Source organism: Dendrobates tinctorius, unplaced genomic scaffold (assembly GCF_039654945.1).
Source record: "Dendrobates tinctorius isolate UK_male_01 unplaced genomic scaffold, ASM3965494v1 ptg000003l, whole genome shotgun sequence".
Lineage (NCBI taxonomy): Eukaryota > Metazoa > Chordata > Amphibia > Anura > Dendrobatidae > Dendrobates > Dendrobates tinctorius.
In genome coordinates, this window is record NW_027361671.1 from 7,387,789 (window position 1) to 7,409,415 (window position 21,627).

Sequence of the window (21,627 nt, forward strand, 5' to 3'; positions counted from 1 at the left end):
CCATAGGCTCCACTCCTGGTGGTGCCCTTCTGGACATTCCTTTAAGGTTCAGCTTTGCAACCATACTGCCCACGTAAAACAAACACTTTGCCTTCATGAACGCTGTTTGGAGGGTCATGACTCGTGGGAATAACGCCACCCAATCAGTTAACCTGCTAGAGAGATCGTTTGTTGCTCCCAAGCATGACATCACACTCCCTAGGAAGAAGGTAATGCCACTGTGGCGACCGTACTCCTGGGGGCGACACAAGTGCACTGATGCCCAGCCACTGCTCGATGAATCTGCTGGTACATTGACCCAGACCACTACATTCCCCTCGCACGTTACACGGCCTGAATCTGACCCTGATGAAACTCAGGTTATCCTTCCCATATACAGTTCCATCTTACACGGTGACAAAGAGGAAGCTGCAGATGAAAGTGCAGGTTCGGCCCACCCGCCATCAGACACACCACCGTACTATCAGGGGCCCTGTGCCAGTGCCGTCGCCAACGAGTGGGCCCCCCCTGCTTGCTCAGGATCACAGCACTTGCAAAGTTGAAATACTGTGCAGTGAGATGGAAGATGGGGACGACGAGGAGTCCAGACAAGTACAGGGATTCCCTAGCGAGGAGACTTATTTGATTGTTTTCAATGTTGGGACAGCAATTTTTGGGGAGCACTATACTCTGGAGAATGATAGATGGGGCCCACCATACACTGGAACATTCCAAAGGTGGACATCAGACACTGGAGCAGCATTTACAGGGCCCATTATACACTAGAGCATTAGAAATGGGGCCCATTATGTTTGGAGCATTATTTGGGCCCATAAGACAGTGGAGCTTCATCCATGGGGACCAACATATACTGTAGCATTATGTGGAGCTCATCATATACTGTTTCAAACATTATATGGGACAAATGATTCTGTATGGAGAAATAGATGGGCCTCGTCATGAGATGTAAAAAGTGAAGTATTTTTCATTGTACTATACCGCTATTTCTCTGCCGTATCGGAGCATGATGAGTTGTGGTATGTGTTAAAGGGGCGCTCTTTCGCCCAGGGCACATGAAAACCTGGAGCCAGCCCACCCCCCCCACAGTCTGTAGCCAAATAACCCCCATTTTTCAGTGCGTAACTTGTATTATGAAGTTAATTAAGGTTGACAAGCTTAAGTAAGAAGAATTGATGCTTTTGGCATTCAAATGGGCACTGTTGGTGTGTTTCCTGTCCTCCTCTCACTGCCGACTTTTATTCCCCATTGACTTACATTGGGTTTCGTGTTTCGGGACGACCCCGACTTTTCCCTATAATCGGACGATCTTGCTCGACCCGACTTTTGGAAAAGTCGGGTTTCACGAAACGCAACGCGACCCTAAAAAAACAAAAGTCGCTCAACTCTAGTAATAATTGCTTACATTAACATAATATTCAACTATTATTTCTTTTTTGTTAATGTAAGATAAGAGTCTACTCACTAAGGTATTGTAAAGTTTTGAGACATCTTGTTATTTTAACATTACAATGAGAATTCAGAGCAGCAAGCAGAATGAATCAGGAATGGTAGAATGTTAAAAAACATGCTTTTTTGGACATGGCTTGAGACAACAAAGGCACGTTATCAAGGAGGAAAGTAAGGCTGTCATTTATATTTTATTAGTAATAGTGTATATCTTACAAAACTTTATCATAAAAACTGTATAATTCTTATTTTGGAAGAAGCCAAAGTTTTCTTGGTATTGACTTGTCTAAAAATTTCTTAGATCCACCTCCATCATCTTGAATTTGGGTTGCATCTTCTACTCTTTAGGTGAATATTTTTTTCTTAAATGTAATATACACAGATTTTGAATTTTCATGACAATATTGTATACTATGATTCAGACAATTTCTTGGTAAAGTAATACTGTATAGGTAAAAAGGATTTTCAGGACTCACAAATTATTAAGACATTTTAAAGGCTATAAAATATTGAAAAAAACTTCTTAAGGCATTGTAAAGGCTATCAGAAATGAAAAAACTTTATAGTTTACATGGTGTTAAAATTCTTCTCTGTTCCTGAAATGTCACATGTAGTGAATCTAGTGATGTGACCTCCAGATCCTTTCTTCCTGCTACAATCCCTTTAAAGTATAGAACACAGAGATTTTCTGTCTGTAATTTGACCGACTGCCAGCAGCTCTACAGTGAGTTCTGAATTGTCATGTCAAGGAGGGCATGAGACATGATCCTTAGCAAGATGTGAGTGACAGGGGATATGCACAGGGAGAAATTGCAGAGAGAGTACATTGCAGGCTCAATACAGAGCAAGTAATCTTATCAGTTTGTGACTTCAGCAAAAAGGGATGGTGCTTGGCATTCCATATTGCTAGATAAAAAGTAAATTAATATTTATATTACTATTTTTTCCTATACAGAACACTAAGCCCTTTATTGTAAGCATAAGTCACATTACTGACTGCAGGAAAGTACATACCTGGTGAAACGGGATGAATGTTAGGAAGGAAAGACTGTTTGTAGCTGTTTATCCATCTTGAGACTGTATGGAAGTCTCTAGACGGTTCTTGCCACATAGAACATGCAGGAAATATCTCTAGGGCTGTCACATTGTAGAAGGTTCATCTTTATTCTCATTTGCACAAGGAAAGACTAGAAGCAATGGGATGAAACTGAATGGGAGGAGACACAGATTAGATATTAGAAAAACTTTTTGACAGTTACAGTGATCAATGAGTGGAACAGGCTGCCACGAGAGGTGGTGAATTCTCCTTCCATGGAAGTCTCCAAACAGCGGCTGGACAGTCCTCTGTCTGGGATAATTTAGTGAGTCCTGCTTTGAGCAGGGGGTTGGACCAGATGGCCAAGGAGGTCCATTCCAACTCTACAATTCTATGATTCTATGAAATGAGAGTGCAAGTATGAGAGCAAAGGGACAGATATAGCTCAGTCTTGTGAAATATATTTTATAGGCACAGAGGGAGAGCTAAATGGAAGTTCAGGATATACACTATAACAAACCAGAAAAATAACAGTAAGAGGTTGAATAGAAACTAAAAAAAAGAAAAATAACGGTACAATGGGAGGTTGGAGACTCATAACAGGGACATCTAGATAATTTTCTATTTTTTTTTAAGCCCAGAAGAATAAAGGACATACCAAAAAAACAGTATATAAACATTACAGCAACAGCATTTTCTCTTTCAATGAAAAATTTAAATATTAATAATTTTTAAATATGCACTATGCATATTAAAGCTTCCCCTGTATGAGATATTTCTGTAATCTTCAAAGTATGTTCATGAAAATAGAACGTGACGTCTTAAATAAGAAAACATACTCCAAAAAATATAAAATAACTTGTCATTTATTGTCACATTTTCATATAACAATTAATTTCTCCCTGCAGCACCACGGTCTTCTCAATAGTAGAGCAAGCCCATTTCTCTTGTATTTAAACATAATTATATTATTGACCTAAAACATCCAGTTAGCAAATAGTCATTACATTTTCCACACACATTATTGTCAAAAAATAATGAAGGTTTGGTAATACAGTACGCTCACATGAATTTATTTGATATACATAACCTACTTAGCCTACGGTAGAAGAAATGTGACTTTACTATGTCCATAAAAAGTCTATAGTTCAAAATGGTTTCCAATTTTACTTAACACGCAAACATGTTTCTCACCATTGACTCTTGCTTTTGTGCCCTAGATAATCTCATAAAGATTGAAATGAGACATGTAATAATTATTAGAAAGCCAGATCTTAACGTTACTTATGGTTCGGAAATTGACATAATATAGACAATGGCAGTAAAATCAGGGCATCACACCCTAAATAGACCTTTTATTAAGTTGAAGATGTCCATTAGTAGCACCCCTTTACAGATCTGAATTGGTATGTAATGTACAGTAGCCAAGATGTGCCCAGGATACATCATCCTTTAGATGACAGATATATTACCTTAAAGCTGAAAAGATTTTGTCTGTCTTGCTCCTGAGTCCCAACCTACGTAAACAAAGTTGTCTTGTGATTGAACCCATTGGTTACTGTTATTAGCTGCTTGGTTTATCATCCATGCATCTTGATTCTTACAAAATAATTATTTTACAGCAATTAAATGAGTTGTAAGACAACATATGATGGAGCAAATTCTGAGTTGTCAAATTTTATGATGAAGGTAAAATGAGCTGCCCCGCCCCCAAACAATCAAAGGATCCCTTTCATTTTTCATCGAAGGAGTGTTGGCCAGTTGATGGTCCTTGTTAGTAATCAGGGGATTTTATATACAGTTTGATGCTTGAGATCATGATCTCACTGCTGAGAAAGGCAGAGATAGAGCAGCTTTCTATCATGTCTGCACGGAGAGTTGTTTGAACTGCACTTTCTCCTCCTTTCTCGACAACATGCAATACTGACCATGAAACGGTGATCCCTGTTGCACATGTGACGGATTACATGTTTGCTTTTTTATTTTATTTCTTTTGGGGAGGGACAGGGAGGGTCTAGGGGGTATTTTTTTTGTTTACAGGCCCTTTAAGTGTTATATGAAGTATTAGGGTACGTTCACACATTGTGGTTTTGCTCCATTTTTTTCTTTTTTTTCTGGACTAAATTGATAAACTGATGCTTTTTTGAAATTTGCCGAATGTCGATTCTTTCAGAGTTTTTGCAGCACCTTTTCACCATAGAGAGCAGTGAGGAAATGCAGAAATGCTGGAAAAAAACGCAACCCTGTGTTTTTGCTGTTTTTTGTGTTTTTGCTGTGTTCTTGGTGTCTAAAACTAACTTTATTAAACTTGTACTGTAGACCAGTGACATGTAATCTGCCGCAAAAAAATGCAGCAAGAAAGCAGCAAACCCAATTTTTGTAAGTAGCTTCTGTACTGCAAAAGAACACAAAACAATATATAAAAAATGCAACGTGTGAACACAGCCTTACAGCAGATGTGTATTTTTGGAAAAAAAAAAAATCTGGTCTAAACTTGTCCTACTTTATAAGTCAGAAAAACTGTTTATGCAATTAGTATATGCTTTTAGATAAAAGTATTAAAACAAACCTTGATTTCTAAATATGAATGTATATTTTTTGTATTATACACATATATATATAATCTGCATGCATCTCATATATTCGACAATCTGTGGAATGCATTCATTTCAATCAACTTTTTTTTTCTTATTTTTCCTATTACATTGAAAAAAAAGAAATGATGAAGATTCAAGACATATTTTAAGAATTCAAGACTTTTTTTTTCACTATTTTCCTTTTTTTTTACCATCCCTTCTGTAGAAAACGATGTCTCATATATTATGCCATCAGCCGGGCAATTGAAAAATTTCTTAGCATTATTTTAATTTTTATTTTTTAAACAGAATTTAGCTAAGCATGGGACTGATACTAATATTAGCACTAATAGTGACATTTTCAACATCGGATTACATTGTTATAAAGCATGCTTACTAAAGTATACTTATATGTTTAATATCAGGTCATGTCGTTGGCCTCAATTAGGGACAGCATCGTAGCCATAAAAACAAGCATGCATTCGTGGTCACAGTGCATATTTTGTATTTATGATTCAATATAGGCATGAGCTCTTATATATGAGAAGAAAGAAACTTTTTTCAGAACAGGGATCATGTATTATATATGGTTTTTTTTGTGACTAGCCATATTGAGTTGCATTCATTTCTTTGTAAATACGAACATCATTTTAAATATAACTTTATAAAGACAATAATATTTAAAGACTACATATAATATATTTGTTAGAATCTTAAGTGTGTTCAGTTCTGTCCAGCAGTTCACTTGATATAACTGCCCTGAGAAAATGCTAAGTACGTGTTACCGAGCAGCCCGTGCTGCCTAAATAGCCCCGTAAAGCTAGTCTTAGCTACCGGTAACTCAACACTTCTTAGGCATCATTTAGCTGAATTCAAAACAAATTACGGATTGTTCATTAATTATGCAAACATTCATCAATGTTTCATATAAAATAAAATAAAACAAATGCAGTTAAAATATTGACAAATTTGTTTGTGCTTCTTACATCAATGGGCTATTACATATATATATTTTTTTTGCTTTTTTGTTTAACCTCCTATTACTTAAACACTTGTGTTTCAAAGCAAAAAAACAGTTTAAATACTATGCTAGCTATCTGTCTATTTCGCAAAACAAGCACCTGATGATATATCTCTTTCTGGTAGTGCATTTCAAAAAAATCCAGAAATGTAAATTAAAAAAAAATTAAAAATAAAATAACATAAAAAAAAATAAAATAAAATCTAGTTAAAGATGTGCTTTATACATTTCTTTTAGGAATAATTTTACATTACACTTTTCCGATTTGTCAAGCTATGGCATGCCCATTCACTAAACTACTTTTAATGTGCTGAAATTACGATTCTGTCCTAGATAAAATCTTTTTGTTTTCTTATTTTAAAAGATGACTGAAAAAAACACAACTTTAGTGACTGAAAATAATTTTTACAGTAAGTAAAAAGTTTATCACAGTTTTTATAGCTTGCATGAGTTCATTTTTTAAAATAAATCTTTTTCACATGTTTTTTTTTTAATATTTGTAATACTGTTTTGTGTTTTTAGGTTACTATAGTTCTATGCTTTATAACAGTAAACACCATAGAGCTTGTGCTTTTTGTCTGGGTAGCCTACAAAGCGCACAGCTGCCTCATTGGGACTGCATCGTCTTCTTGGCTTGGAGATTGGGTAACGGACGCTGGCATCAGCCAACCATCCTCCATCACAGCGATCGTATCCCAGGAGTTTCCAAGCTGCGTACATCTGGCCTACTTTAGCAATCTGAGCCCCGTCATTGATACAGGCCTGGACGGCTTCATCATATGTCAGCTTTGTTGGATGTATTAGGTAGTAGAAGCGACCTATTGAGAAAAATAGAGATAAAATATTATTAATGTATTTTGAATTAATTAGGGTTGAGCAAAAAGATTCATTTAATCCTGATTCAACGATCTAGACTGTGAGCAGTATATAGCCATTGGGCCAGATCCATATAAACTCCCTTCTCCTCATCATTGTAGTGTGAGGTATGCTTGACATCTCAGTGTGCCTACTAATCAGAACAAGCACCGGGGACGCCGGTAGGTAGGAGGAGGTTCATAAGGCTCTGATCTGGCAGTCATGAACTATCGATGAGGTTGCTGGACTAAAACCTAGCATATAGTACATAAATACAATAATCCTCTGTCACTGCAGTGTCTGAACAAAGGGTCTGAGAACATATGACCATGTGATATTTCAGTTTATCTTTTTTAATAAATTAGCAAAAATTTCTACATTTCTGTTTTTTTCAGTCAAGATGGTGTGCAGAGTGTACATTAATGAGAAAAAAATTAACTTTTTTTGAATTTACCAAATGTCTGCAATGAAAGAAAGAGTGAAAAATTTAAAGGGGTCTGAATACTTTCCGTACCCACTGAATGTGGTAGAAAATTACTGTTAGGTGCATGGCAGGGTTCGGAAGGGGAGAAGTGATGGTTTAGACCACAGATTTTAATGGAATGGTCTGTGTGCGCCATGCAGCGTTTATAGAGCCCCTGGTGTGCCTAAACAGTGCAAATCCCTCACAATTGACCCCATTTTGGAAACTACACCCCTCAAAAGATTATCTAGAGGCATAGTTTAAAGTAATGATTATAATACATTTGTTTTACTGTTGTATGAATTTATAATGTGTTGGTACATGTAAGTTGTACAGAGTACATCAGATTATAAAAGTGTGTTGTGGCAACAGGGTAAAAACAAATGTTATTAATTTGTGGACATGTGGTACACTTTGAAGCAATCCTTAATGCAAAGGAAAGGTTTCTAGAGCAGGGATCACAATGGTAAATTGTGTCTTTTTGTATTCCCCTCTTGGAGCATACTCTGCACCTTTTTTTGTGATTTTCCCTTCTTTGTTGCTTTCTGAAACTCTTCTGAAAAATGTTTACCTGGGACGATATGGGCACCATCAGTTTCAGAAGTACTGGGAACCTCACCTTCCTGAGTGTCAAACATTAGGGACTTGATGTCTACCTCTTTAAACTGAAGGAAGGTAATGCCTGCAGATTGAAACAGCACAAAAGCATTGTACAGTGCCATCTGTACAATGTGCATGGATAATATTTTGCACCATACTTTAGCTTTTCACATGGTTTTGTATGGTTTGAGAACCTGATTTTAGAGATCTACAAATCCCATGTACTTATAATCCAGGATACAACCTGAATTTGGGACTTGTGTTATGGTACCGCTGACATTGACAAGGGAGCTGTTATCAAGATGTATGGTTGTCAAGATGGTTGCCATTTTACTTGACCACCAGCATGTTGTCACTGCATTGGGCTCTGCTTTCACCCTTTCTCAGAAACTGCCCAATTAAAGGCTTAGGGAGGCCTTTCTATTTTTTTCGCATGGTGCCTGTTATGGTCGGCGGAACGCACCAGATATAAAATAATAAGAGGTGCGTTTGCCGCCCGGGGTCCACCGTGCGGTAGTTGGTAAGACCGCTGCTGGGTAATGGCAGATGCACCAGAAGGTGATGTAGTGCGCACGGGTTAACGTCACCCGAACGCTAGGAGCGGCTCTGTTCAGACACAGAGTCGCTTGCCAGAAATATATGCAAAGGCGCTGGCCCTGTTAACGTCACAGGAGTCAGCGTGTGGCGTCGCAGCCGCGAACACCAATAGCTGCTGATAATGCAGCGCAGCGGCATCTTTAGCCACAAACATCGGCGCCGAGAACCGACTACCACTTGCCGCTTGCCACTACCTAGTGCTGACCTAAGAACACACTCTGTCACCAATCGTATTATCCAAGGGAAGGGGTTTCATAATGAGTCAGCCACCAGTCCATGCATCCGTCACCATTCACACACATAGCAAGATAAGTCTACACTAGCGCATCGCCGAGCCGCCCTGCGGGCTTTTTATAGCGATGCGCTTCCGGAACCTTCCATTAGCTTGGGAAGGACCAATCAGATCCGACGCAGGACCTGAGCATGTGACCCCTGCTCTCCAGTGAGAGGTCAAGTTGCGGGCATGCCCAGTAGCACAGCATGAGGACTTAGCCTCAGGAGCCGTTCCCTGCAAAGCAGGTTGCGATGCCATCACTGCACCAGAGGTGGCAGCAACATCCAGGCTGTCAGAGCGAGTCTGAGCAGCAAGCCTGGCTCGCCGTGTTTGCTGAGCAATACCCGGAGCAGTCGAGGAAGAATGGGAGACCGCAGGATGTCTGGCTCTGGATTCCTGCTGTGCAGTGCCAGGAATCCGACGCCTAACAGTGCCGCATGCAACTGTACCTTTGATAGATAGGGTCTTGAAGAGTGGGATGCTGGTATAAAAGTTATCTATGCAGATGTGATAACCCTTATCCAGCAGTGGGTGCAGCAATTCCCACACACTTTTTCCACTCACCACCATGACTTGGAGGCATTTAGGAAAAGTCAGTCTGTGTGTCCTTAACCTCTTAAACACTAGATGTGTGGGTGTACCCACAGGTACTCTTGCACAGCTTGTACAGTTTAATTCTATAACTTGCCCTCTTACTGGGAAGGTACTGTTGGAATTTTAGCCTCCCCTTGAAATGATCCAGAAGTTTCTCAACAGAGTTATCTCTTTGGGGGTTGTATGGTACAGCAATTTTCTGCTGAAGTATTCTACTACTGGCCAAATTTTATACAGACAATTAAAGTTAGAATTGTTTCGGGGAGGACACTGCGCATTATCACTATGATGCAAAAATGTTTGGATCACCTTCAAATTGTGTCTGTCACGCCGTTCCGACATACTCACCCGGCCTCCACTCTCACACCGTCTCCGTATACTCACCCGGCCATCGCTCCCACGCCGCAGCCCCTCGCCGCCCGACAGCCACGGCGGTCACCTCTGACAGGCGAGCGGCTGACGGCGTCTTTGCATGCAATGCGCATGCGCCATAGGCCATGGCCGCACCTCCCCTCTGCTTCTTGTACTCTGGCTATGCCTTGACCCGGAAGCACCCCCTGACCAATGGCAGGCCAGACAGGGGCATATCTGGCCACTTCCCCCTGAGAGGGAGGCGCTTGATCGCTGTGTTTCCTAGCACACTGGGCCCGGCTTCTTCGTGTGATCTCTGCAGTCTCACAGTCCTGTTCTTGTGTGCTCCCTGCAGCAGCCTCGCAGGTCCTGCTATCCGTCTCTCCTGCTGTACTTCGTCCCACTCCAGTCCTGCCTCCAGTGTTCCTGTTCCATCCGGCTCCAGTCCCTCCGTCCTACTCCAGTCCTGCCTCTGGTGTTCCTGTTCCATCCTGCTCCAGTCGTTCCATCCTACTCCAGTCCTGCCTCCTGTGTTCCTGTTCCATCCTGCTCCAGTCCTTCCATCCTACTCCAGTCCTGCCTCCTGTGTTCCTGTTCCATCCTGCTCCAGTCCTTCCATCCTACTCCAGTCCTGCCTCTGGTGTTCCTGTTCCATCCGGCTCCAGTCCTTCTGTCCTACTCCTTTCCTGCCTCCGGTGTTCCTGTTCCATCCTGCTCCAGTCCTGCCTCCGGTGTTCCTGTTCCATCCTGCTCCTATCCTTCCGTCCTACTCGAATACTGTCTCCTGTGTTCCTGCTCCAGCCATCCCTCCATGTTCCAGTCTACAGTCTTACTCCACTCCTGTCTCCTGTGTTCCAGCTCTGTCCTGTCATCTACACTTCAGTCCCACACTCCTACTCCAGTCAATCCTGAGCCACCCCTCTCGGTACCGGCTACCGTGGTACTCGAACTCCTGGGCCTGCTCCTAACGGTCCCTGTAGAGGGGTTGGTTCCACCTGGCAGCTCGCCCGGGGCCCCTCGGTGCCATGGCCCAGAGGGTCCACTCCTGGAGATTCCGGCTCCAGACCAGCCACACTAACAGTGTCCTTACCATGGCCATATGGAACACCGGTGTGCTGTACAGTATATCAGTACTCCAGTATAGCCAAATCTCTGGTTTTCTGACAATGCCCAAATGCACCACAATGCCCCAAATTGTAATTATTTCTGCTAAATTTATAGGGGTCCATCTGGTGTAAGAAGAGTAGGAAGAGAAATCAAGGAATGTGTGATATTTCCCATTGCCTGAATGTGTGTGGAAGGCAAGGAAAGCGTATGCCCCGTCTGGTGAATAGCGTCTTATTGATGAATGGGCCATTTTTATTTTATTCTTCAAAACACTGGGGATGTGTGTGTATGTGGTGCATTTACTCTTGCATTGTGTGGGGTTTGTGTATAGGGTACTATCTACACTGCTCAAAAAAATAAAGGGAACACTTAAACAACAGAATATAACTCCAGGTAAATCAAACTTCTGTGAAATCAAACTGTCCGCTTAGGAAGCAACACTGATTGACAATCAATGTCACATGCTGTTGTGCAAATGGAATAGACAACAGATGGAAATTATTGGCCATTATCAAGACACCCTCAATAATGGAGTGGCTCTAACTATTCCTTTCTTTTTGCAAAAGAAAATCGGATGTCACTAACAGTGCAACATACTCTCCCATAATGCACTAACTAAGAAGTAACCAGGGAATAATGATTCTTTTTTTTATTTTTGATAAAGATAAACGCTACCTTCCTACTGTAAAGCAATTCTGTAGTAACCTTTGAAAAGAAAATTGGATTTCACTGCAATGTCCGCTACTCTAATACGCTTCATCCCTACTTCCCTACTTATAATACTTATAATACTACTCTGCACTAACTACTACTATTTTTTTCTTGTATCTAATCCTATCCTGTGCAAGGAGGAACAGGAGGAGCACTGCCAGAGCCCTGCAAAATGACCTCCAGCAGGCCTAAATTTGCATGTGTCTGCACAAATGTTTAGAAACTGACTCCATGAGGATGGTCTGAGGGTCCGACGTCCACAGATGGGGGTTGTGCTCACAGCCCAACATCGTGCAGGATGCTTGGCATTTTCCACAGAACACCAGGATTGGCAAATTTGCCACTGGCGCCCTATGCTATTCACAGATGAAAGCAGATTCACACTGAGCACATGTGACAGACGTGACAGAGTCTGGAGACACCGTGGAGAGCCATCTGCTGCCTGCAACATCCTTCAGCATGACCGGTTTGGCAGTGGGTCAGTAATGGTGTGGGGTGGCATGTCTTTGGAGGGCCGCACAGTGTTGGGCTGTGAGCACAACACCCATCTGTGGACGTTGGGCAAACAGAACATCGACATGGAGTTGGTTTCTAATCATTTGTGCAGACACATGCATATTTGTGGCCTGCTGGAGGTCATTTTGCAGGGCTTTGGCAGTGCTCCTCCTGTTCCTCCTTGCACAAAGGCTGAGGTAGCGGTCCTGCTGTTGGGTTGTTGCCCTCCTATGGCCCCCTCCATGTCTCCTGGTGTACTGGCCTGTCTCCTGGTAGCGCCTCCAACCTCTGGACACTTTTCTGAAAGACACAGCAAACTTTCTTGCCACAGTTCGCATTGATGTGCCATCCTGGATGAGCTGCACTACATGAGCCACTTGTGTGGGTTGTAGAGTCCGTCTCATGCTACCACGAGTGTGAAAGCACAACTAACATTCCAAAGCGACCAAAACATCAGCCAGAAAGCATTGCTACTGAGATGTGGTCTGTGGTCCCCACCTGCAGAACCACTCCTTTAATGAGGGTGTCTTGATAATTGCCAATAATTTCCATCTGTTGTCTATTCTATTTGCAAAACAACATGTGAAATTGGTTGTCAATGAGTGTTGCTTCCTAAGTGGACAGTTTGATTTCACAGAAGTTTGATTTACCTGGAGTTATATTCTGTTGTTTAAGTGTTCCCTTTTATTTTTTTGAGCAGTGTGTATATATTTACCATATTTTATGCACACTAACCATTTTATTACACTAGCCATGTATATATTTAGACTTTTAAAGAATTTCTCAAAGTACCATCTGGCTGCAGAGTTTTGACCTAAAAATTACATTTAAAACACAAAAAAACTCTGGGAAAACAATGTATGTAAATCTAGCCTAAAGTTTTCTAGTATAGAAAGTTGCATTTTTACATATCCTAACAATTTAATTCAAATGGCCACAATGGAGAGAGAGATTTGTATGTTCCAGAATGGAAACCGCAGTTGCGGATCCGCAAAAACAATTGACATGCTGCGGAAAATAAAATGCAGAAAATCTGCGCGGAATTTTCCACAGCATGTGCACAGCGGATATGGTTTTCCATAGTTTTACATGTACTGTAAACCGCATGGAAAACTGAGGATCCACAGAGCCATAATTTTCCAATGTCTAACACAATTTAGAGATCTGTATTCGAACCTTGCTTAGTGCTTTATTCAAATGTCTAATACTCTGTGGCACTAATATTTAAAAGAATAACACTAAAAGAAATTCACACATCTGGGATCTCTGCCTTCTTTTTCATTGATGTAATGATGATGTTTGATGTCTTATAGGAAAATTGTAATTTGAAAATTGCCTTTTTAGAGAAGAAAAGAACTTGAAATCTAGTGCAACCTATTGGAAGTAGCAATCCTAAATAACAATATTGACCCTTTAAGGAGCCTTACCATATGATTTAGGATAAAAGCCAGACAAGAATCTCATTTTGCAGACACATTTTTTGGGGTGTTGTCTTTCCTCACTGCAAAGCATGAGATTTGTGTAATGGGCCTCTGACTTTGATTTATGGGTTAACGACTCTCCGTGTACAGATTGGCATGTCTGTATTATGGCAATAATGCAACAGAGAGGGGCCAGAAGATCATGGTGTTCAGTTTCACAAACTCCTGAACTGGTTAGAAGTACTTCACCATCTTATTAAATAATGCAAGGGTTAATCGGTTCTGGTGAAGTTCCTGGAGCTTTCATACCTGGATTGTCTAAGGCCTGTTTCACACTTCCGTTTTTTCAAATCCGTCAAAATCCGTTGTTTTCCGTAAAAAAACGGATCCGCCATTTTTTGCAGGATCCGTTTTTTTTGTCCCATAGACTTCCATTACGGTTACCGCGGATCCGTCAAAAAAACGGATCCGTTTTTAAAAAAACGGATCCGTTTGCATCAGTTTCCGTCAAAAAAACGGAAACGGATCCGTTTGGCGGACACAAAAACGGAAGTGTGAAACAGGCCTTAGCTGTTCATCACTTATCTACCCGTGTTGGCAGGTAATACTGTTAAAGTGGTGGTGGTAGACAGATTCAGCAAGATATCTCATTTCATTGCACTACCCGCTGTATCCAATGCCAAGACCTTGGCAAAAATTTTTATAAAAAAAAATCGTGAAGTTACTTGGGATTCCTTCTGATATTGCTTCCGTTCAAAGGGTGGAATTCATTTCCAAACTTTGGAAAGCAATTTTTTTCTCGTTTGGTGGGTCAATCTTTCCTTTTCTTCTGCCCGTCATCCAGTCTAATGGGCAAACTGAAAATGTGAACCAGCATCTTGAGATATATCTTCTACTAGCAAATCCCCTTTCATAAGACCATACGGATTTCATCCTCAATTCAGCTCCTTCAATAGGAATCAATCTTCAAGAGAATCTGAGGAGGAATGGTTTACTTGATTTACTACATAAGTGTGGTAAGGTGTTCTCGATCATTTGCAAAAGATGGTGCCCAAGCTTATAGGGAACCTGTCAGCAGGGTTGTGCATAGTAATCTATACACAGTGTCAGGTCAGCGCCGTTATACTGAATAACTTTACTGATGAAATCCATCTTGTGCTTCTTTTTTAGTCCTTAGTTTTTAGTTAATGATATGCTTGTGTCCTAAGGGGGGTTCATGTATGTGGTGCTTTGATTATACAGTATATTCATAATGCAGACTGCTGCCAGGTCAATGCTTCCTCAGTAGCCTGTCCCCTAGTTTGCATAATGAATAAACTAATGTGTATATTTGAATTTACACTACATCAAAATCAAAAAGGACTGCAGCTTCAATTGTAAACCGATAGATGTTTCTGCGCATGCGCCGCTTCCGGCACCATTTTATTGTAGTTTAAATTTTTTTAGCTGCAGTGACAAGTGGCAGGCGGAGGATCTTGTACAGTAGCATCTATCTGTACGTAATAGATGCTAATGCACAGGCGCAGCCCACAGCGCCATTTTGATGAAGTATAATTTCATTTTGTCTGCAGCAGCTAGGAACCGGTGGAGGCGCTTGTGCAGTAGCATCTATTAGAACGCAATAGATGCTAATGCGCAGGCACAGCAGATGGCGCCATTTTGATGGTGATTTTTGTTTCTTTCAACAGTGCAAGATAATAGGCACTAACTGACAAGTGATAGTGTGCAGGTGCTGCCATTTTGATGAAGTGACATATTTTTATCAAATAAACACATTAGTATATTCATTATGCAAACTAGGGAGCAGACCACCGAGAGAGCAGTGACCTGTCATCAGTCTGCATTATGAATATATAATCAGAGCACCACATACTGTACATGAACCCCGCCTTAGGACACAAGCATATCATTAACTAAAAACTAAAAGTAATGATTAAAAAAGAAGCACAAGATAGATTTAATCAACAAAGGAATCATTTTATTCAGTATAATGGCGACGACCTGACACTGTGTATAGGTTACTATGCAAAACCCTGCTGACAGGTCCCCTTTGTGTGTGGCTGATCGGAGACATTTATTGGGTCCAAACCTGTGTGTTCGTGATTTGGTGTGGTTGTCTTCAAAGAATGTTAAGTTAAAGGTTCCTTGTTGGAAATTGGGACCCAAGTTCATCGGTCCCTATAAGATTATGGGCTTTGTCAATCCAGTTTCACCAATCTCTACTCAAAAAATACATTGCTTACTCTGAACCATCTCCACCACCACCTTCTCCAGTCATTGTTAATGGGAATCTGGAATTTCAGATCGTTAAGATTATCAATTCTTGCTTGGTTCATCAGTCTCTTCAATATCTGGTACACTGGAAGGGTTATGGTACTGGAGAAAGTGGGTATGAGCATTTGTAGTTCATGCGACCAGGTTGGTCCATTATTTTCATGCGACACACCCAGGTGCAACTGGCCCTGATGTTTTGGAGGTTCACCTTAGAAGGTGGGAGGAGGTGTTCTTATGGGGATACTGTGACAGAGATTTTACAAAATATCATGTTGTTTGGTTTCAAGAACTCCTGCACTGGTTAGAAGTACTTCACTATCTTATTAAACAGTGCAGTTTTTTTCCTTGCTGGCAGTGCAAGGGCTAATCTGTTTAGTAGAAGCTCCTGGAGCATTCATACCTGGATTGTCTCAACTGTTCAGTGTTTGCCACTCCCCTCTGCTATTAGTGCTCACTTCTAACACTTAAGAATTGCCAGTGTTAGTTCTTACTGCCTGGGTTAAAGTTGGAGGTGTAGTTTGTGGTTGGAGTTGGCATTTACAGATTTGTTTAGAAGATTGTTGCTTAAAGTTTTGTTTGTGTGCACATCATCATCCTCTCCTATTTGAATTCTCCTTCCATTTACTCCCCTGTGTTCCAATCTGCTGTTTGGTGAGTGTATTTTGTTTGATTTTTATTTATCCCTTGTTTATCTGTTAGTGTTTTCCTATACACTTCGGCTTCCCACCTACCTAGGTGGGGTATCTGACAGATTACGGTTGATATAGAAGCGTAGCAAGGCATGTGAGCCTGGCTTCTCCACCTTTAGGAGTAATTAGGGGGACAGGGCTAGACTAGGGTGTCCCTAGTTCTCGGGAGCTGGTAAGCGCCCAAAGACCTGTGGCATTGCCTGTCAGCTTTACACACAATTCACAATTGTAAAGAGACTTATAAGCCATGCAATGCATCTCTGGGTAGTTAAATATGCAAATTACTTCTTCAGAGAGGAAGAGCACATGAAATATAGTGCCACCTATTTTAAGTAGCAATATGAAAAGGCAATATTGACCATTTAACAAGCCTTTCCATATGAATTAGGATAAAAGCCAAACCAGAACATTAATTTGTAGAAACTTGTTTAGCGGTTTTTCCTCTACTCAGTGCAAAACATGAGATCTGATTTGCCTGTATGACTGGCCTCTTACCCTGGTCTTTGGGATAATGGCTCTCCTTGTGGAAAGTGTCATATCTGACATGCAATTGAAAAAAGACTTCAGGGTATTGTCCCATCTCAGTACAAAGCATGAACTCTCATTTGGCCTATAAGTCTCCTTGCACTTACATGTCAGGTTTCTGTCCACAATGAGAGATGCTACCCCAAGGACCCCAGTTATAGGCCCCTCATACTGCCAAATAAAATTTCATGCTTTGCATTGAGGAAGGGAAACATTCTGAAACAAATTGAGATTTTAGTTTTATTTTTTATATTAAGTCATATGGCAAAGCTCATTAAAGGATTGATATTGACTTTTATAATTGCTTCTTTTGAAAGGTGGCACTAGAGTTCAAGTTGTCTTTCTCTGCATAGAGAAAATTTGCATATTTATTTCCCAAAGGAGTGTTGCAGGACCTATAAGTTTCCTTACACTTGTCAGGCATGTCACTATCTGCAAGGTGAAAAATACCACTTAGAGCCTAAAGGCCCCTTTACATTTAGCAATGCAACAGCGATCCTGACCACAATACGACCCAGTCAGGATCACTGGTGCATCGCTAAATGGTCGCTAGTGAGCTGCCAAACAGGCAGATCTCACTAGTGACGCAGCGATGCTCGGCAGTCGCTCTTACCTTTCAGACGCGGCGAGGGTGTCCGTCTTCCACCCGCGTCCATGGCTCGCTCGTCGGCGCCAGCAGGAAGCCGACGACGAGAAATGGACCAGGCCGATCTCGCGCGATCAGCGATAACCAGCGGGGGAGCCGGTCGGAAGTAAGTATCACATGTAGCGATATCGCTAGCAATATCGCTGCTGCATCACAAAATCGGTGACGCTTTAGCGATATTGCTAGTGATATCGCTATGTGTTAAGCCCCCTTAAAAAAATAGTAAGGAGATATCTTAACTCCTTTGAGTTTGATCACATTTTTTACTGATAGCAAGACTAGTTTTATAGAAAAAATAATAGCACAATATTTATTTAATGTTATATGAGGCCTTGAAAAAAACGCAGCAGTTGTATGCTTTTGTATGCGTTTTTTCAATGCGTTTTTTTGCGGGAAAAACGCGCTGCAAAAAAAAGCAAGTGTGAAATTAGCCTCTCTCCCTCCTTTTCAGCTAAAAACGGATCCGTCAAAAAACAGATCCTGTGTCATCCGTTTGTGGCAAAACGGAAACAGATCCGTTTTTTCACACTCTGGCGGATTTTGACTGACGTCAGAAAACTGAAATGTGAAACAGGCCTAAGCCACATGTTTGTAATGATGTTCAGAACAGGGGAAACCTCCCTGTCTTTGGAAGGATTGGAAAAACTCCCAGGAGTCGCCAAACTCTTCTCAAGCCTTTTTGGAAAGAAAATCTATCCTAAGGTTTCATGTGTATTGCAATAATATACTCCAACATGGGACGGTGCCCCAATATCTAGACACAGATATTTGGGATGGAAAACAGAGAATGGCTTTTGGGGACATGATCATGTGGAAGCATATTCCGAGGCACACTTTTGTTCTTAGTGCTTGCAAGCATTGAAGGTCTATTATTTGTTTATCGAGGGAAAGGCAATTCATTATGGAATTACATCATTGTTATAGCCAGAATAAATTTCTAAAAACAAAAATGCTTGTTTGGCATCTAGGCTTCTGCATGACTTTAGGAAAGTCATATTACCTACTACCACCTAGCCAATGACTTGATATAGTACATTTTGTTGTGAACTGTCCCAAAGTGTCTCCAAGCTTTTTTTTGCAACAGAGTACACTTGATTAATGGTCGTTCGCTTTGCATCTTTTTTATCTTTCATAATTATTTTCAATCCTTTTCCTGATCTCAGTGAACATAAGTCTGAAGAGGATTGCGAAGCAAATAGTCTCCATGGAAACCAACACTTAAATTCCCATTAGCATCTTCTGATGCCAGAAATCTGTGTTCTCAGTCAAATGCTCCCAGAAATAGCAGCAACTTATCAATTAATTGCAGTATCATATATTTTCTGATAAGCTATACACTATTTAATGGAATGAATAATAACAAATAGGTTCAGAGAAATCCACATTTTTATCTGATTAACAAAGGAATAAGGAAATGTAGAAGTAACTAATTACCGCATCATTTACTGAAGTTTTAAAAAATTTGATAATTATTTTGCTAACATGTAAAGCTTTTAAATGATTAAAACAAGAAAATTGTTATAAATTTTAGATACGTAGTGAATGCAAATTGCAATATGCCATTACTGTAGAAATATTAATGGAAAAGTTCTAATGCTTTGATTAAAAAGAAATAATCCACCTTTAAAACTAAATTACATTAACAGATCTATTAGTATATGTATCTAATCTATAAAACTTAAAAGGTAAAAAGCTGAATTGCAAAAATATGATTCTTAAATAGGATTATAGGGTGGGTAAATAGGTCTAATGTTCTCGGGTATGCTTTACATGTGATCCTGAAGGGGTGTATGTCAACCCCTATATTAGGAAATAAAATAGTTTATTATTATAGATATGGAAATGAATTATAATCATATCCAAAGCTCCCTTAGAAATCTAAACAATTTGAGAAATCTAGTGACTCAAACGTTTTTGGGATTTGATTTGTGAAAATACAGTAAAATGTCAGGGTGCTGCCATTTTTCGGGATATATGGAAATAAATGTTTGCTCAACCGCCAGCATATTATGACTGAACATCCAGCTTGGGTTACCCACAATATAGTTTGTAATATGTTTTCATTTACCTTTGAAGTTTGATGTGAAACAAAACACATCATATCGACCTTTGTCTTTATCCCTATATCCATAGTTTCGAACTCCAGGAACAGTGTTTTTTCCCCCACAAGGTTCTCTAGGATTAGTAATTGGGTATTGTACCGATCCATCATTTAGCCAGCCTGCATTGCACCAATCAAGTCCTGACCTCCAAGCATCGTATAGTTGATCAAAAGAGGCGATTATAGAATCTTGGTCTTGACATGCTTTTTTGGCTTCATAAAAATTGAAATTGTAGCGGCCAATACGTGGAAAATATGGATATACAACACCTGAAAAACAAACAAAAAAGGGTAAGAAAATACATAAGAATAAAAGCAAAGGTTATCAGCATACTTTATGTAAAGTTCACCAGAGCTAGGCTTTTTACAATACATGAGAAACTAAATGCTGTTTCTCATAGATCATTCTGTGATGGCAGTTTAGTTATAACCATAATGCATAATCTAATCTACTTTAAAAGCAAGTGTATATATGTATATACATACATATATAGTCCTCAAGATGAATGCAGCACACTAAAAGAAATCCAGTCAAAGTGCTATTTATTAGCCCATCTGGCTAACTGCCCATACAGCAACGATTTGGTCCTGAGAGTTGTGGACCTTTCTCTGCTTGAGAAAGGTCCACAACTCCCAGGACCAAAACGTCTCTGTATGGGCACCTAGCCAGATGGGCTAATAAATAGCACTTTGACTGGATTTCTTTTGGTGTGCTGCTTTCATCTTGAGGACTATTTTTCAGGTTTGGCATATGCCTGGAAGGCTTGCACCCGCATTGTCTGTTCATGTTTTGTGCTGCTTTTTCCCTTTTTCCACACACACACATATATATATATATATATATATATATATATCAGAAGTACATGCCTCCTTTAATATATATGACTATATTTTGCTGGGCTTAGAAGACTGATGTTGCATTAAGATCCTTCTCGACATATGACTCCTAGTTTTATTCACTCTGGAACACAATATTCCTCCAGATTAGTGCCCGCATGCATAATTTTACATACCGTATATACAGTGGGGAAAAAAAGTATTTAGTCAGCCACCAATTGTGCAAGTTCTGCCACTTAAAAACATGAGAGAGGTCTGTAATTGACATCATAGATTTGTTTTCTCATTTTGACTCTCATAGTTGTGGACTACCTATGATGTCAATTACAGGCCTCGCTCATCTTTTTATGTGGAAGAACTTGCACAATTGGTGACTGATTAAATACCTTTTTTCCCCACTGTATATAGAGGATCTACCTCTGCGGACTCTGGATGTTTTCTGTATTTAAATGTTTAGGCTGTGTGCCCACGATGCGTTTTGTTAAGCGTTTCCGCAGTGTTTGTGCCGGATCAGACGCTGCAGAAATGCTTAAAAGATGCATCAATTAATTAGCATGCGTTTTTGGCTTTTTGTGCCAATGCATGCGTTTTTAAGCGCTCAAGAATCGCTTAGCGGCTAAAAATGCAGCAGGCTCATTAATTCCCGCATTGCTCCGCGTTTTTAGCCATCCCCAATGTTCCCAGAAATCGAGTGTCAAAAAACATGTCAAAAACGCGTCAAAAGTCGCGCAAGAAACGCGCGGAAAAAGACGCGCGTTTTCTGGGAAAGGGGATCCTTTTCCTGAGCGTTTAAAAACGCTAGCATGGGCACATAGCCTTAAAAAATTTGGGGGGATTTGTATTGCTTACCTTGACTAAAGGTAATTTATTTTCTATTTTGATACTGATTTGATTATGTTTTAATGTTGAGCTCTTTGCAGTTTTTGTAGGCTAGAGTTGGCCTGAAAATCTTATATATTCTAAAATGCAATTTTTCCTCATTAATTGCTTTTCTAACAATACGTACAA

General features: G+C 40.3%; 1 protein-coding gene across 2 annotated transcripts in view; it reads right to left on the reverse strand.

Moving 5' to 3' along the window:
* Positions 1-3,332: 3,332 nt before the first annotated feature.
* HAPLN1 (hyaluronan and proteoglycan link protein 1) overlaps positions 3,333-21,627 on the reverse strand; it is a 224,221-nt gene continuing 205,926 nt past the window's right edge. For both annotated transcript variants that reach the window (XM_073583712.1, XM_073583659.1), the window contains 2 exons: positions 19,750-20,052; positions 3,333-6,897 (listed from right to left, as the gene is read on the reverse strand). In XM_073583712.1, coding sequence (XP_073439813.1) covers positions 6,614-6,897; positions 19,750-20,052 — 587 coding nt within the window. In that variant the 3' untranslated portion in view covers positions 3,333-6,613. The remainder of the gene's footprint in view (positions 6,898-19,749; positions 20,053-21,627) is intronic.